Source organism: Nicotiana tomentosiformis, chromosome 5, assembly GCF_000390325.3.
Source record: "Nicotiana tomentosiformis chromosome 5, ASM39032v3, whole genome shotgun sequence".
In the NCBI taxonomy this organism is placed as follows: Eukaryota; Viridiplantae; Streptophyta; class Magnoliopsida; order Solanales; family Solanaceae; genus Nicotiana; species Nicotiana tomentosiformis.
This window is the reverse complement of record NC_090816.1, coordinates 119,843,362-119,860,633: the sequence shown is the minus strand read 5'-3', so window position 1 is coordinate 119,860,633 and position 17,272 is coordinate 119,843,362. Positions and strand designations below refer to the sequence as shown.

At 36.9% G+C, this 17,272-nt stretch overlaps 1 protein-coding gene across 2 annotated transcripts; it reads right to left on the bottom strand.

Moving 5' to 3' along the window:
- Positions 1-3,986: 3,986 nt before the first annotated feature.
- Positions 3,987-16,881, bottom strand: LOC104085357 (uncharacterized). 2 transcript variants are annotated; one of them, XM_009589369.4, is made up of 16 exons: positions 16,752-16,881; positions 15,414-15,922; positions 14,945-15,185; positions 13,408-13,697; positions 12,229-12,396; positions 11,365-12,141; positions 11,178-11,269; positions 10,541-10,603; positions 10,345-10,433; positions 10,181-10,246; positions 8,357-9,001; positions 8,025-8,099; positions 7,740-7,810; positions 7,597-7,654; positions 5,363-5,576; positions 3,987-4,954 (listed from the first exon to the last, which is right to left on the bottom strand). In XM_009589369.4, exons 2-16 carry the CDS (start codon positions 15,830-15,832, stop codon positions 4,287-4,289), a joined length of 3,936 nt encoding a protein of 1,311 aa, XP_009587664.1. In that variant the 5' UTR covers positions 15,833-15,922; positions 16,752-16,881; the 3' UTR covers positions 3,987-4,286. The 2 variants fall into 2 exon arrangements, with proteins under 2 accessions (XP_009587664.1, XP_070031362.1); XM_070175261.1 differs by having other exon boundaries at positions 5,369-5,576.
- Between the last annotated feature and the right edge of the window lie 391 nt (positions 16,882-17,272).

Sequence of the window (17,272 nt, the reverse complement as noted above, 5' to 3'; positions counted from 1 at the left end):
TTAATATTTATACATCACTCATAAGTTAAGGACACTATGTCCTTAACATTTACATTGCACACATGAAGTTAAGGACACCATGTCCTTAACATTTACACTGCACATATGAAGTTAAGGACACCATGTCCTTAATATTTTACATCACTAATGAAGTTAAGGACACCATGTCCTTAACATTTACACTATACATATGAAGTTAAGGACATGATGTCCTAAAGTTTAACAATATAAGTTGCAAATACAAGTTAATGATATTATGTCATTAACATTTACATTACACACATGAAGTTAAGGACACCATGTCCTTAACATTTACATTGCACATATGAAGTTAAGGACGTGATGTCCTAAAGTTTATCAGCAGAAGGTACAAATATAGGACACTTTGTTCTTAATATTTACACATCACTCATGAAGTTAAGGACACCACGTCCTTAACATTTACAATGAACACATGAAGTTAAGGACACCGCGTCCTTAACATTTACACTGCATATATGAAGTTAAGGACACGATGTCCTAAAGTTTAATAACATGAGGTGCAAATACAAGTTAAGGACATTATGTCTCTAACATTTACATTGCATACATGAAGTTAAGGACACCATATCCTTAACATTTACACTATACATCTAAAGTTAAGGACATGATGTCCTAAAGTTTAACAACAGACGTTGCAAATACAAGTTAATGATATTATGTCATTAACATTTACATTGCACACATGAAGTTAAGGACACCATGTCTTTAACATTTACACTACATATATGAAGTTAAGGACATGATGTCCTAAAGTTTAGCAGCAGAAGGTGCAAATACAGGACACTTTGTCCTAAATATTTACACAACATTCATGAAGTTAAGGACACCATGTCCTTAATATTTACACAACACATATGTCTAGCACAGGGGTATTTTTGTCCGACAGGTAAAAATTTATTAAGCATTGGCTAAAGAGTAAATACATTTAAAACAATGACTAAAAAATAAAAACATCTCTAATCAGTGGCTATCTGTGCACTTCTCCCATCGAATTGCTCAATCTAATTTGTTATTTAAGACACTCGCCTTCATCCCCACCAACAGGCAACAGCAAGAATCGAATTGCTCAATCTAATTTGTTATTTAAGACACTCGAGCCTTCATCCTCACCAACAGGCAACAGCAAGAATCATTTTGTCGTATAGCTTTTGCAAATGGTTCTTAATCCTATACTACAGGGTGTGGTACATCCTCTTGTATGTACAAGGCATGCTATCTATAGCAAATGATAGTCTCATATCCCGCACTTTACTACATCTTTTTGTTAATATATACAGGTTGGGGTCAAGTCCACAATGGTGAGACTGAACGTGATTCTATTGTTATACTTTAACGAAAGTCCAAGAACTCAAATGTTTGAGAGAATTTGAAGTTTTTCATGTATAAAACTGGAGTTAATTCCATAGATGGTTACCCAACTTTTTTTAAAAAAAAACATACGTCCACTAGAACTTGCTGCCAAAAACAGACCTTCAACTCCCGAGTCCAAAACTAATTTCCTTCTACACTTTTATTAAGGAGTATCCTATTCCTAAAAGACTGCAGCAGATTGGATCATAAAAGGGCTGAAATTCAGAAACAGAGTAGTTAATGCAGAGAAACCAACACTCCAACTTCCCAAAAAGAATATAAGTTAGAAAGGCTTCCATACATAATAGATCCTGCAATACAAGTGTCCTCACAGTTAACCTTGCTCATAAATTTTGATGGAAATTAGTGACCGAGGGAAAAGAGAAGCAGCAATAAAAAGAATGAAAATACAAACATAAAACATGAATGCTACAAATTTGAAAAAAAAAAGGCATTTGCAGGACAAAAATGGAGAAAGTAAAGCAAAATAGAAAAGAGCAAGATGATATATCATCTTTCATTGGTGCATATCAACTTCAGCATTATTACAGGCGTGATGCAGGAAGAAAGTGTCGAGAGATGAAAACCTAAATGTTTGAGAGTTGAAGGGGTGGAAAGATGGAAAGACAAATTCTTTCCTCTTTCTAGAATATAGTATGTACAAATAGACAGAAATTACCGGCAGTGCTAAGTTGGGAAGGGCAAGAAACAATACATGCTTTGAGGGATGGAAAACAGCAGTTTTTATATAAGTCATTAAACTTGAGGTATAGAATGAAAGACCCATATGATTCTGACAGTTTCCTGGAGCTACCGGATTCAATGCACATGTAACAGGCAGCACCCAAATGTGTGTTACATTAGAGAAGTTACTTGCAATAAATAAACCAACACATAAAGACTGTCCAAGAGGTAGGTCCTGAAAAATTTCAACACTAATCCTTCTTCATATCGTTGATGCAATCAGTCCTGTTTTCTTAAATGGCATGTCAGAGGAACTGCATCTGATAATTAATCAAATAGAAAATCCAATGTGACGTGAAAAGTCAAACATCAGTTGCAAGTATACTTCCAGCAAAACAAAGTATTACTTTTTTTCACAGGGCAATCATACACAGTAAAATGAAATAAGAATTTCAATACATTGCGTCAAATCATGTAAGCCAATCTTGCACTATCCAACTAGCAGTAAGCAGCAGCATTATTCATAGACAGAATTTCTTTAGCCGTATTAATAAGAGGCATTAGCAGGAAAAAGATCTTTAGATGACGAGGAGGAGGCAGATGAAAGAACCTAAGTATATGAAGATAATCTCTCTCTTTCTTCCATCTTTCTTCTTTTTTTGGGTACGATACATTAAGATGGTCTTTTCTATTCATGAAATGGTAACCAAGTTGGGAAAAAGGGAGGAGGGTCTATCAAAGAAACCAACCAGTACATAAAGAACCAAGGAAAGAACTACCATATAGAGTAAATTTGAATTTACAAGGCCAAACAGTTGAGAGAACAAGATCACTCTGCTAAACAAAAAGTGACAGAACTAACTTAAAAGATAATTTATCCACATCATCCCCTCGACAATTTTTTTTTCTTTTTGATAAGGTATCATTCCCTCGGCTAATATGGTCAATAAGTACCAAAATCTATATAAATTTAAGATGTCTTCACCTTCCACTACAACAAACTATGATTGGAATACAATGACACAATCAGAGGAAAGAACTATCCAACAAGTTACGAATATATATCCATGAGTAAACACCAAAATGGTAGCACCGTACCTCCTAGATCAACGGAAGTCACGCACCACATAGCAACACAAAGGAAGGTGTTCTCACCAAAGCTTTGGCACTTGGTCATCATCAATGATGTCACTTGGCATATATAATAAATGTACAGCAGTTCAGTCTTGAAAGCTAAAATAAAAGTACAGCAATTCACTTTGGTAAGCAACACATAACGCATGATGAAAATACAATCTATCAGCAAAGCTTGGCATTTAGTCAACAAAGAAGGAAGATACGCAATAAAAACAGGATATTCAGCAGTTTAATAGTTTTAGCACAATCTTAAACAATTATGCACATCCAAAAACCATATAGAAATGGTCAAAATCTGGATAGTGGAATATGTTTACAAGTATATATACACTTATCATGTGAGGGAGATGGAGTATGTTTACAAGTATAACTACATTTATAATGTAAGGGAGAGTTGACAATGGAGAAATGTATAAATTAAAGCTGTGGCTCATTTTATCCAAGTTCGTTAAGGTAAAGGATGGGTTACCAGTTGGCTTCCTATGCAAACATTTCTCAGGCTGACCCATCAGTGCTTGGCTGGTGACAATCCTCCTAGCACCCGTTAAGGAAGAAGCAACTGTTTTGACAGGTGAGTATGCTCAAGGTACTTACCAGTATGCGTCTGCTACTAAAACATGAAAATCAAGAAGTTAAACGTTATACATAAAATTACAGTAGTCCAAGATTCATAAGATGCAGACAGTTAATGAAGGATTAGCAAGACCAAAAAACTGAACAGCCAGGTACCAGATTCTTATGATTATATACAAGCTTTAGGAAAACATAACTAGTATCCAGGGAAAAAAGTCAAAAATGCATTATATTGGGAAAAGGAACTGGAACATTACAAAAGATGACACAACAAAATTGCCCTTGCGATCTTTGCTAATTTGCTTCCAAGGTAACATTTTCCGAATTTAAACAATGAGGATTTTCTAGCATTCCCTTCAAATAAGTATACAAAAAATGGCCATAATTACAAGCGCCAATTGGCTAGAGATCTCTTAAGCCATCACTTCTTGAACAAGCAAAAGAGCATTCTCAACTAAACAGTTAAATAGTCCTTAAGAATGTACAATGAGCAGTCACAGTCAAAACATATTTAGCTCGGAAAGGTCGTCCATTGGTATTTCAAGCCCCACACAATCATGATCTTGCAAACCATCAACATCAAAGTTGAACCAAGTATTGAAATCCTGAGGCGCCCCAAGCTCAGATTCTACACCTAGCTCTTCTATCGCATCAATGTCATTCAGTGGCACATTCACGCTGTCAGCAGATTCTTTCTTCTCTCTCGATGAATTAACATCACCCTCTCTTTTTCTGTTACCACTTGTATTGACCAATTCCCCAGAACCATTAGCAGAAGGGTAAACTGGATGTGTCGTGATTTCCAAGAATTTGTTAAAAGATCCATTTACGGATGTAGAAAGCTGAGCTGTCTTCTGCTTGGGCTTTGATTTTGTCTTGCGCTCACCCTTGGAGTTCCCCAGTGATCGTCCAGCTTTTGCGTTTGTATTTCTGGATAAAGAGTCCCTATCTCTTTCACTTCTCTTTCCTTTTGCACCACCTAGAAGAGTTCCACCAAGAGTAGAAGTGGCTCTGAAAGCAGCACCAGCACCAACATCATCAAGCAGTACTTCTTTTTTCCTCCCTCTATTTAATATTGGCCCATTTTTAGCAAAAGCCTGATCAGATTGATGATTAAACCTTTCATATGGATCAACCAAAACACCATCAGCACTAACAGGGCACGAGCCTGTGAAACAAGAGAGATGTCAGTTATTACAGGTTTACAACACATCTGATTAGAGCAAATAGCAACAAGCATAAACAAATCTAAAATTACTAAAGCATGTGAAGATGAAAGTACAATTGTACTAAAACTAGAACTCTTGTTAGAAACAACGCCAGTAAATACCACCCAGCTGACAAGCACAGGACGTGCAAGAAACAAACTTCAGATACTAAAGCATGTGAAGATCAAAATACAATTTCACAAAAAAAGGAAAGATAAAAAACTCTTCTTAATAAGAACCAAAATATTTGGTTGACCCAGAGCTCAAGGAAACAGAAAATATTGTAACTAGCTCAAAGTTGCTAAAGCATTGTCATCACAGTGTCATTCCCATATACATGATAATTTAACTCATAGTTAAAAGCTTACTATTACCAACTGCTTCACCAGCCAAAAGATCTGCCTCATTAATACGAGGCGGAGCGGCAAAAATAATGTCATGGAGCACAGGCTCACTAAAGCAACTAGCTCTAGTGTCCTCAAACTTCCGACACCTGGAAAGTGTTCTCTTTGCAAAAGCCAATGCAACCTGCTTTGACACCTTAGGAACCCCATTTTTGGAAGCTAGACTTCCTCGAGTCGCCTGTCAAATTAATCCAAAGTATTAGCAGTTATTAAACTGAATCACAAAGTTAAGTCACGTCCATATGCCGTAGTAAATCAATTATGAAAGCTCTAGCAACTAATATGATGCACAGCATAAAGATAAATAAATTCAAATTGCCCAAAATCAGGTAGCCATTAACAGATGGAGGGTCAAACTCTACAAAATTTAATTCATTTCAGCCAAGTCTGTACAAATTCTCTAGGATTTATGAGTTGCAATGTCGGTATGCTAGCAAATGAACTACCCTTATTTAACTACCGTAATGTATATGTAAGATGCCAACATACTTTGCAGGAGATACAGCTTTATGTAAAATATAAGCAAAGACAATAGGTAAAGTTTCATCATTTTAATTACAATAAGCCTTATCCAATAGTAAATCTTCCAAATTCTTCAATAGCGGACAACTGTTCCAGCATGTGTTAGTTGGGTTTCTATGGAAAGAAAGGAGCACTAGGTGTTTTGAGGACGAAGCAATGACTGCACAGGAGATGAATATAGGTGCTTGTATGTGCTAGTTTTTTGGTGTAAACCCCAGGATGTATATGAGATACACAAAATAATCTTGGTGTTTGGTTTTGTTCTATTTATAAAATCTCTTATTTACTGATCAAAAATATATTTTCTTTTATGAAGTAAAAGGTTTCATTCAAGAGGCATCTACTAGAGGCATCAAGTAGATGCATAGTCAAAAATTACAATATAAAGATGTATCTGATCAAAAAAATATCTTAGGAAACTTGTATGGATAGAAAAACTTGATGGATATTTTGATATTACTTACTTTCAGATTCAGATGAAGAATCTAGAGTAGAGTTAGGATTCAAACTAGGTAAGAATAGCCTAGCCCACCAAATGCTTTCTTGTAAGGGCCCCTTTGATGTAATTCACATTACTCGCTATGTTTCTACTTGCTTTTGAAGAAAAATAAAACTCCAGCAGAGTGAGAGAAACTACCTGCTCTAACTTTTTAATACTTGGATGCCGTTCCAATGATGCTTCCACAATATTTAAAGTACAGAAATATTGCAGTTGTTCTAACCTGCTGAAATTATGGACAACTCACTAAAATTCACCATGTTCAACAGCATCATTAGGTTTTAATTGTTACAACAATTGAAGAACCCTTAGTACTAAAACAATATCAGATACACCTGTTAGCGCAATTTGTATGTTATCTTTATTATGTTTTTTTAGTCTGAGCATGACCATACATGCTTGGGCCATTTTTTCAACAAAATCTAATTGACCTGAAAAAACCTAGACTAGGATCGATTTTTCTTTGATCGGAATCTTATAATTGAACTTTAAAATCTAGTCAATAAACATCAAACCTTAATCAATCAGAAAAACATAATTGGAATTCCTAAAATATCAGCCGAGTCTTCTTTATTCCACTTTCAAACATAGAGATTAAGGAGAAAAGGCACAATAACTAGAATTGCCTCTAAAAATCTATAATATCTGCTGATATATATATATATATATAAAAACACTGCATTTGTGTTTCAGATCACGTATTACAAAGTCAGTTACTTGGAGCAAGCTTCGCAAATTTTAGCTTTCTCCAAATTCTCAGACTGCTCCGGTCAACAACTTATACTCCTTAAAAGTATCAAAAGATCATATATAGTTATTACAAGTATCCTTCACAACATCTCGCAATGAAAAGCAGTGTGTGTCAGAGTAAAAGATTCAATGCCACAGCAACCTTCTAAGCAAATACAGGACTTTAGAAGAGAGCAGCTACAGTAGCAGGAGAAGATTATAAAAAGGGATGACAACAACACCAACAACAACAACGACCCAGTGAAATCCCACTAGAGGGGTCTGGGAGGGTAGTGTGTACGCAGACCTTACCCCTACCCCGAGGGGGTACAGAGGCAGAATAAAAATAACACAAAATAAAAGTTTGTTGAGAATAGCAGGCGCTACAACAAGAAGCACAGTACAAGAAAGCTTGATGAACATACAGATAAAAGAATGCAATCCTTACCAAGAGCTTTTTGTAAGCCAGCTCAACAAGTTTATGCATTGCAATCTGCTCCGGGTCCCTGGAAGTTCAATTGGATTTATAAGGCACACATGAATTCACATTGCAGAAACGTGAAGCAAACTTGATGGCATGTAACATCTTACCATCCTTGCACGCCCTTGCCTTCTTGAATTGCTTTAGATACTTTCTCCATATATGCTTTCTTTTTACCGATCTACAGGAAATAGAACAAAATGAACTACTAAAGTGGTATACGGCATGTACACAAAGATGTCCAAATAGATGTGAAAGAGACCGTCTTTGTTTGAACCATCTATTCTCAATGTTCATGAAATTATATTTGCTGGCATATTTAGCAACAATCAAAACAAGGAAAGAGACGGAAAATAAGCAAATTATTAGGATGCTATGTAGTGACGCAAGATAACCTCTTGACTGAGTCCCCTCTCCAGCTGCATAATTTCTTGGTTGATCACTTCATCTTCTTTATCATCTAAGTCAGGCTGTAACAAGGATGCAAAAGAAAAAGGAATGGATAAAATTAAATCATATAACCATAGATACAAATGTTTGAAAAAAGCATATAATTTGTCGCAATTTGTGAAAAGTACTGCTCTGACGCCACTCAAAGTGAAAAATGCAAATTAATAAGCATTTCAGAGGAAGAAGGAAAATGACAGGAGGGGACTCTCAAAATTAGAGGCCAAATGAAAGATGAGAAATATCTTTCTTTTACAATGACCAATGGGAGAAAGCATACCACAGGTTCAATATAGAGGCCAACGCTCTGCAGCTCTAGCAAGAGTTTATCATCAAGAGCCATCTCTGCATATTGACGTTCAAATGAGGAAACACCAAAACTACTAATCTGCAACCTTTGTGGTACATCTGGATCACATTCGGAAAGGCCTACAAACAGTCCAACATCTGAATGCAAATATCCATTATCTCCTCGTGACATCTCATCACTATATGGAGGTCCTCGGACATCAGGGTTTCTACGATATGCACTATATCCATTGCAGGAAACAAACTCATTTCCAGTCCCATTTTTCTTTATCTGAGAATCAAAAACTGCCTCGTACTCAACTTCTGGCCTATTCATTTTTCTAGTCTGAGAATCACTGATACAAGCACCGTGTAATAAAGTTTCTGGACCATTTTGCGGCGACGTAAATATGTCAAACCCATTTTCTTCACATTCTTCAATATCATCCTCTATAATTAGAGCTGACAGTACTCTTTGGTAAAGTGGAGTAACTTTATCAAAAATTCTATCTGAGTCAAATTTTGCACTAAGGATAGAATCATGGAATCGATCGACCAGTTGTGTATCAGATGACACTTTCGAGCCATTATGATTCTTGATGCATCTATTCTTCTCAACAGTTTCATCATGATCATCCTGGAAAAGCAAGCATCACGAGAAGTATTTAGCTAGAGCACACATGCCAATAACATATGATATATTGTTAAAATGATATCTTAATTTCCAACAGGCAGCAGTAGAATATGAGAATTGGCTAGACCTATCGAACATTTTAATTATATAGTTCGCAGTAAGCATACAAAGAATAACAATAGTCTTGTATTAGGAGGTAACACTTAGGAAGCTCCAGCTAGACAGTGACTGAAGCATGTCAAGTGATAAAGATCAATACAACTCTTAATACTAAAGATATAAAGGAGCGTATTCTCTAAAAACAAGATTGCTAGAGAGCATCTGCGCTGTCGATTGTACCTCTCTTGTTATAAGGGATGAATAAGAAGTGTATAATCCATTAGGAGATATTTAAAACACGTAAATTATGGAGGACTAAAGGGGGGGGATTTCAGATTCCTGTCTGTGCATAGGTTTAAAGGAAAGATAAGAATTTGGATTTGAATCAAGTGACAATCACCAGGAATTACTGATAATACTCTTAAATACATGGAGAAACTTTTATACAGTAGTGTGTTCCAAGTAACAAATGAAACATCTCGAAGAAACCCTAATAAAAACAAAAATAAAAGATAACCAACCTTGAAAAGAATTTCAGGTGGTGGCACAGGGATTGAGGCTAACATATTAATGAAAGTGAAACCCGAAAAGCTATGAGGAAAATCTGAGGAAGCTGGAGGGAAAGAATTTAGTAAAGGGATATAGGCATCCCAAGGCCCTAGCTGGCCCACCAGAATCCAAACCAATCCCCCAAAAGAAATCAAACACGGATACTCCCTCCGTATCAATTTAGATGTAGTTTGACTTGGCACAAAGTTTAAGGGATAAAAGAAGGCTTTTGAAACATGTGGTCCTAAAAGCTTAAAGGGCAAAAGCTTTGTAGGGCCATGACATTTTTGTGGCTATAAAAACTTCTCATTAAGGATAAAGTGAGTAAAATAAAAAGTTTAAAATTAAATTGTTTCCGAATATAGAAATGTGTCATTCTTCTGGGAAGAAACTAATAAGGAAAGTGTTGTCATTTAAATTGAAACATAGGGAGTATTTCTTATCCCAGTTATGGCATAAACTATCTACCAACCAAATCACTGCTAAAAATAAAGTTATGGTGCAAGAAAAAGAAAATTATGGATCAGTAAGTACCAGAACACCATTGGTATGGTTTATTGTTTGATAGAGATTGGTATGAGATTCCTCCGCTGAATTCAGCTGATAAAACATCAATGAATAAGACTTGGTGAGACCATCTAATATCAGACAAAAGACGATAGCTGTGTGGTACAATCAAAATCATCATTAGTTGTCACCTGTTCTAGAAGGTAGGATTTCTCCTCGGAACTGACAGAAGCAAAAAGTCTATCCACTTTCTTCCAGAATGCACTTGAACAAGCATGAACTAAAACAGCAACCAAAATAAATTAAGTGCCCCAGTATGTTTATTTTTTCCAACAGAAAAGAAGGATACAACAGAGTGAGGGAAAAACTTTGATGTCAGACACATACAACTAGCATTATATGCCAATTTTGCAGCAGCTAGAAGCTCCTCACGGTCATCGTCTGATTCCCCTGAAATATGGAAAATGTGATAGCAGGATTATTTGTTTGAGGCAGGGGAAAAACCAGAACCACGTAGATTGTTTACTAATTGTCAACCGCACCAGGGACAGCACCAAAAAAATAACCTAAATACCAAACAGTGGAATGCATCTATCACTAGAAAATCACACAAGTTCAGTAGTATCAAAGATACAAAGTTTAGCCATTTCTTATTCGTTCACCACCCCTTCAATTATTTGTCCACAGTCAATACCAGCTTCATTTTAAACAGCTGATAATGTACTGAAAATTGACTTCATATTTCAGAGAACAGAAGGAAATACAAAAATGAATCAGCTACTCCTCCACCTACATCACCCCCGTCAGGAGGTGGACACACACAGCTACTGCTAGAAACTAAGCCAAATCATGGATAAAGACAAATAGTTCATTAAAAGACAAATAGAGACTGCTTGAAACTGAAAAGCAAAATCCTGGAGAAGGGCAGCCGAGTTCCCTAAGAATTTAAGAAACATAACCCATATTAACGAAGGAAAAATTTACACTGAAAGACTTAACTTGAGTAAGCAAATGGGGAATTTACCAGTGAAATCCGGAGAACCACTGCTCAATGAATTCCCAAGACGAGAGAACCCTTTGCGTTCCAAGTGCTTTTTCAAAGGACGGCCTGACTTACTGACACAATCAAATAAATATATAAGTTGATGGAGAAAGAGAAGCAGTAAAAGCCCAAACTCAAACATCAAACTTCTTCAGTAAAAGACGAGCACCTTCCATGCTTTTCTGAAGCTGGCCTTGAGTTACGAAGCGGCTTCGCAGTGACTTGATTTTCAAACTTCTCCCTTGTAGGAGAAATGCTGCTCCTAGAAAATGCCGAGCCTCTTCCACTTCGGCCTTGTCTTCGCACGCCATCACCTATTTCTTCTTTGACAAGAAATTTGTTCTTCTTCATATGTGAGGTAGAGATCCCATTACTCTGAACAGTATTTACAATTTTTTCTTCACCTTCACAAGTACTCCCACCCTTTTCTTTTAATCTGTTTTCACCAGCACCGGATTCTTCACTTTCAGAGAGTCTGGCAGGGGATAAAACACTTTCAGCTTTAACTTTAAGGTTTTGCGTAACATTGTTGGCAGCCTTTGAAAGAATAGAACCACTTGTTACACCAGGAGTTAACCTAGCTCCAAAATCAGAAGGTGAACATGCCTCGGATGGCACCTCCACCTCGTCCTGGTTTGAAACTGGTGAGATAAGATTAGCCCTCCTTGTACGAGAAATTTTTTGAGGCCTCTGACCAATCCATTGGGTTATGGGCGGAGACGAGGATCCTGTAGGCAAAGGACGCTTGCGATTTGTTGCCCCACCTACAGCTAGATTTTTGTTGACATTTGGGGGCTGTTCCCAGCTTTCCAAGGTTCCAGGTAAACGGGGAATGTTAGAGGGTGAACTAGCAGCAGCAAGGGAGCCACTTCGTGGTGCCCTTGAGGCCTTCCCTTTTGTTATTGGACTGGGACAGACAGCATGGTTCTCCTCACGACTATTCAACCTAGAGAAAGAAAACCGCATAGTAAGAAATCAGTTTGAGAACAACCACTAGGAGATAAAAACTAATTAATCATGCGCCAAGACATACTTAATACTGCCTTTTGCCAGCATCCGTTCTTTATTCAGACCAGCAGTTGGATCCTTAGAATGAGCAGTCTTTTCCTGTTCATTTTTAAGCATTGAACGAGCATTAGGACCAGCAGGTGATGAGCCATCTGACTTATTAATGCTACCAGCACCGCTTGATATTCCCGGCCTGTGCAGAAGTGTTAGTGAGTACAACATAGATAGTTATTCGTCTTGAGCCTGTGCTAGGTAACAAAGTCAGTGCAAAAATGAAAACAACATGAAGGCATATTAAAAGGAGAATGTTCAAAGACCACAGTAGCCAAACATGCATGATAAAGCATCAAATTATGTATCCCACTTTCAGTTTAGTTCCTTACTTCAACCTACAAAAATAAAGCCAAATGTGATTCCTCTTGCAATCTTCTCATTTGGGCATGAAAAACAACTATATTTTTGTAAGGGGCATGAAAAACACTATTCACACAAAGAAGCAGCAACTGCGATGAATGAAGAGATTGATGACACAGGAAATGAGTGATTCTTATTTGACTGACTTCTAGCTAGAATCACGTCGATTAAACACTAGAGGTTGGTAGAAGACAATTACCCCTAACTTAAGTAGGCCTACCAGCGAAGAACTGGTACTTGATGGGATGAGGGGTCTAGAAAGCAATGAACCAAAGAACAAACTCAACTTAATATCTATATTAGGCCATTAGCTCCCCACTGGTTATTTTCCTAAGTGATTCTACATATTCCAACTAAAACAAGATGGTTAATTTTTAAGCTGCTGCCCTAGAAGAGTACAGCATTTCGACGAAGTAAAATACTTGCCTGCTATATCTTTACAACACAATGCAAAGTAAATCCTTTAACTTCATAAACCTATCTAGACCTGGATAATACAGAATAGAAATGTCCTAATACTTCCTCGAAGTCAAATTTGCAATGCTGTACTAAAGCCATCGTATGCAAACATTTCTAGTCTTGTACAACTGAGCGCAAAATGCAGCATCAGTTGGTCCAAATTAACATCAATGTGTTAACTCAACAAGGCCAGAGCATTTAAACCAATCTTATCCTTCATCTTAGATGGTAAATAGCGCAACTAAACATTCTTATACAAAACTGTGAAATCAACATGAAAGTGATGATATTGGGGATAATTCCCAGAAATTCTGAACAGGACAGTAATTACCTGAAACCATGGGAATCAGAAGGTGACAGAACAGGATCACTGGCAAGTCTATGATGCAGCATTCGTTTAGGCTCTCCATCGTTGTCCGAGGGCCTAGAAATGACAGCACCAACTGAACGTTTCCTTTTCATCTTCTTGTCCCAACCTTCACCTCCAGCTGGCAATCTGCGAATCTTTTCTTCAGCCATATCAAAATCAACATTACTATCTTTTACATTACTATCTTTTAACATGTCCCGGTCCTTTACTATCATAGGCAGCCTGGATAGAGCACTATTCCGGTACTCCGCCTGAATTATATGGAAAAGGAAAAGGTCATTAGGCGATTTGATCAAGGAGATGCATATGAAGCTTACAATTCTCATCAAGCAATATGTAAGATTAAAAAGAAAAGCAATATGCAAGGGTATTCATTCGACAGAAAGCAAAATTTTCATAAACCATGCACCGCTAGATGATGAGCAAAACAGTTCTTCCATTGCAACACCCAAAAAAAAAAAAAGAATACGCAGAATGAAAGCTAATACTTGTGTATTCTGAGCTCCTTTTAATGGTGAAGAGAGGAAACAGAACAAGTGGTATCATGCACCACCCAGTAGAAATGATGGTTCTAAAGATGGCACTTAATCTTGTCCTGCTCTACTTCACTCTATCTTTGAAGAATAACCAGAGGAAGATCATCCTGACACAGTGCTTCCATCTTTACAGGATCTAGATAATCTGTCCAAATCACAGAACTTACTCTTTTCCTGTTCAAAAAGATCTAAATAATCTATGGCAGTTCAATTAGAGGTAATTCAAAAAATCTGAGGAACACCAGCCTCTCAATGCTTGTAAATGGATCTTGCAAAACAGAAAAAAGTGACTTGCTCCTACTTACATTTAATTCATTAATTGCCAATCACAACATAAAAGGAGCTTTCCTTCCTTCAAATCACTTATTTACACAAAAATAAAACCAACATTCAAAGTTTAGGGGACAATCTCTCTTCCTCTTACTGCCCTGGCATCATTCTCAATCATTTTCTAAACTTGAAGTAGATGGAATGTACACATATACTTTCTAAACCCTGTGTAAATAGCTTTTCATTACCTCATGAGCAGCATGGAAGAACGATATTTCTTCCATATATCCTTTTGATATGAAAGTAATGTTTTTTTTAAAGAAAGCATTTATTGATGTTGTGGGGAAAAAAAAACTATGCAAGAGGTATACCAAAAAGTAGATCACCAACTAAAAGATACATCACTCTCCTATATATCTTTTAAAAAGTCTAAACAGTCTTTCTCCAAGTTATTTTGTACAATTCTCTAGAAATAATTTTTCATCATTCTATGGGTTATACTTATCAAAAAAAATGTATACCCTGTGGGCTATGCAGAACATATAAGGGGTAAAAATAATAATTTTCAGAGCATTATATGGCTTTATCATACACGGTAAACACCTCCTTTCCTTGGATAGAGAATATAGTTGTCACAGAAAGTAGCTGCTCGAAGGCCAACCAAAATAAATAGCATGATATCAATTACAAACCCGAGTTTCTGCCACTGATGTGCGTACACGCTTGTTCAGAGTACTATTTTTAGGTCGCTCCTCTATCTTCTGTGTTACAGGGTCTGAAGGGCCTCGATGTATCTGTGTTCCCATCTTCATGCTTGAACCACCTAATCTCTCATTTGTTAACTGATCATTCCTTTGTTGCTTCTTAGAAATCATGCCTTCAGAAAATTTTGACAACTTATGCAAGCATTCGTCGAACTTTTTAGCTCTACCACTAGCCAAGGAAAAAAACAGCATACTCAGCAGATACCACTTAACTTTAAAGTAGGGTAACTTTCAATCAAAGTTTATCCAATACCCAAGAAAGAACGCAAATACACACACAAAAAGAGAAGGAGAGAGATGATCAGTGCAAGTAAAGATACAAACCCATGAAGAAGGATGCAAGAGAACTGATTAATCCAAATAAAAACTAGTTTACTGATTAACAGGAAAAAAATACCTGGCTTTGTTGCACGTCTCTGCAACGCTGTCTCTGAACCTCTTTAATTCTTCCACAGACACAGGAAGTGTAGACTTCAAATGAGCAGCACCAAAAGAATTGTCTTCTGAAGTACTCCCAACAGCAACGCCCAACATTCTCCTTAACTCACCTGAACGAGTATATTTTTGGTCGCCCATTACAATCGGCTCCAGCATCAAGCACTGTGACAGGGATGGCAAATCACCCATGACTGCACCGGTCCCCCTGGATGCACCCTTCCCTGAACCAAATATACGGGTGTCTGAACTCTCTCTGAAGCTCCCAGACCTGTCCATAGTGGGACCAGTATAGCTCCCCTTAGGCCCATTGGTGTAGTTTCCAACAAAACCCGAGTCACTGCCAGCTGAAGTCAAGTTAAATCTCCCATTTCCAGCCATTTACAAACTCAGAACTAGAACATCATATCTCCAAAGATCTTCACGGTTACAATTGGGTCCAGAAAAATTGGCTTGTTTTAAAGCTACAACCTTTAAAGACAAAAGATAAGAGGCAATCAAACGCCAGCTTTGCCAAAAAATCTTAAAACTACAAAGCCAATGAAAAATCATTCTCTGAAATGCAAGCTCGCCAAAATTCAGGACGAGGACCTAAGCAATGCCAGAGAAACTATTTAATTGTCCTTTCCACTTAACACACCTTCAGAAGCCATGGATCATTACCTCACAAAAAACCTCTCCACCGCGAGAAATTAACACAGTATAACTACAAATACAGTGAGACGCATATTTATACATCATATATACAAATAAGTTATTACGGCAACCAAGAGTAGATTTTAGGGAAAGAAATTCTAGAACATCTAATAGTTTAAACTTATTCAATTTCCAACAAAATTATCCATTTATTTGGGCAAACTATAAAGCATCTCATCCATGAATTGTTATTAATTGTTCCAATTTTCCATACTGATCAGAAATAAGTTCAACCAAAATTAAGACAAAAAAAATAGAGAAGATAAACTCATATCACATGGCCGTAACACACAGCTGACTAAATTCCGTAAACCAAGTCTAAAGGCAAAAAATTGAAAATTTTGACTAAATTAAGAGCAATTGAACACACTCAATTGAAGCAAAATTCAGCTGGAACTCGTAGAGCTGATTGAACAAAACCTAAATGCAGAATGATACAACAATTGACAATTCACAACACTTCAACTGATCGTCAAACCCTAATTTCAGTAAAGCTGAAAATCTAGGGTTTATCAACCCAAACCCTAACCCGTAGAAACTGCACAAATTCGCACAAATTGCATGAATTAAAAAGTACAGAGCTATGGAAGATTCGAGAACGTACCCAGCATTCACTGATCAGGAAGGGATCGAAGAGAGAGAAACAGCGAAAGCTTGAAATAATGAGAGAGAAAGTAAGAGAGATAAAAAAGTGTAAGAGAGAGAAACAAAATAGTGCAATGGTGGGCTTGATTTTTTGTTTTTTTTTCTTCTTTTATTGTTCTTTATTTAGTTGACGCGGTTGTTTAGCCCGCGCTAAATTTTGGGGGTAAAAAGGATTTTTAGTTATTAGCAAAAGTTTCCCTTAGAAACAAGAGTACTTTATGCTAATGACTAAAAAGGAGGAAGTGTACTTGTCGTTGAACATGACACCATATGGATATACCGCGAGTGTCCACATATGATACGAAGATGTGAAGGTCGAGTAATAGAGTTGTAGGTTATAATATAATTGAGTCTTGACTTAATTCGTATCATTGTAGGACTAATCAGGTAGGATTTTTGTCTAAGATAGCTAGTGACAATATTGTATTTTACTACTTTGCTTTTCAGTGCATATCTTATTAACTAGCTATCGCTTTTGCT

Coding starts and splice junctions, on each gene's coding strand:
- LOC104085357 (XM_009589369.4), bottom strand. CDS start 15,832: ATGGCTGGAAATGGGAGATTTAACTTGACTTCAGCTGGCAGTGACTCG. Junction 15,186..15,413: donor GAGACGTGCAACAAAGCCAG/GTATTTTTTTCC, acceptor TTCCTTGGCTAG/TGGTAGAGCTAAAAAGTTCG. Junction 7,811..8,024: donor AGAGGGGACTCAGTCAAGAG/GTTATCTTGCGT, acceptor TATTTCCTGTAG/ATCGGTAAAAAGAAAGCATA.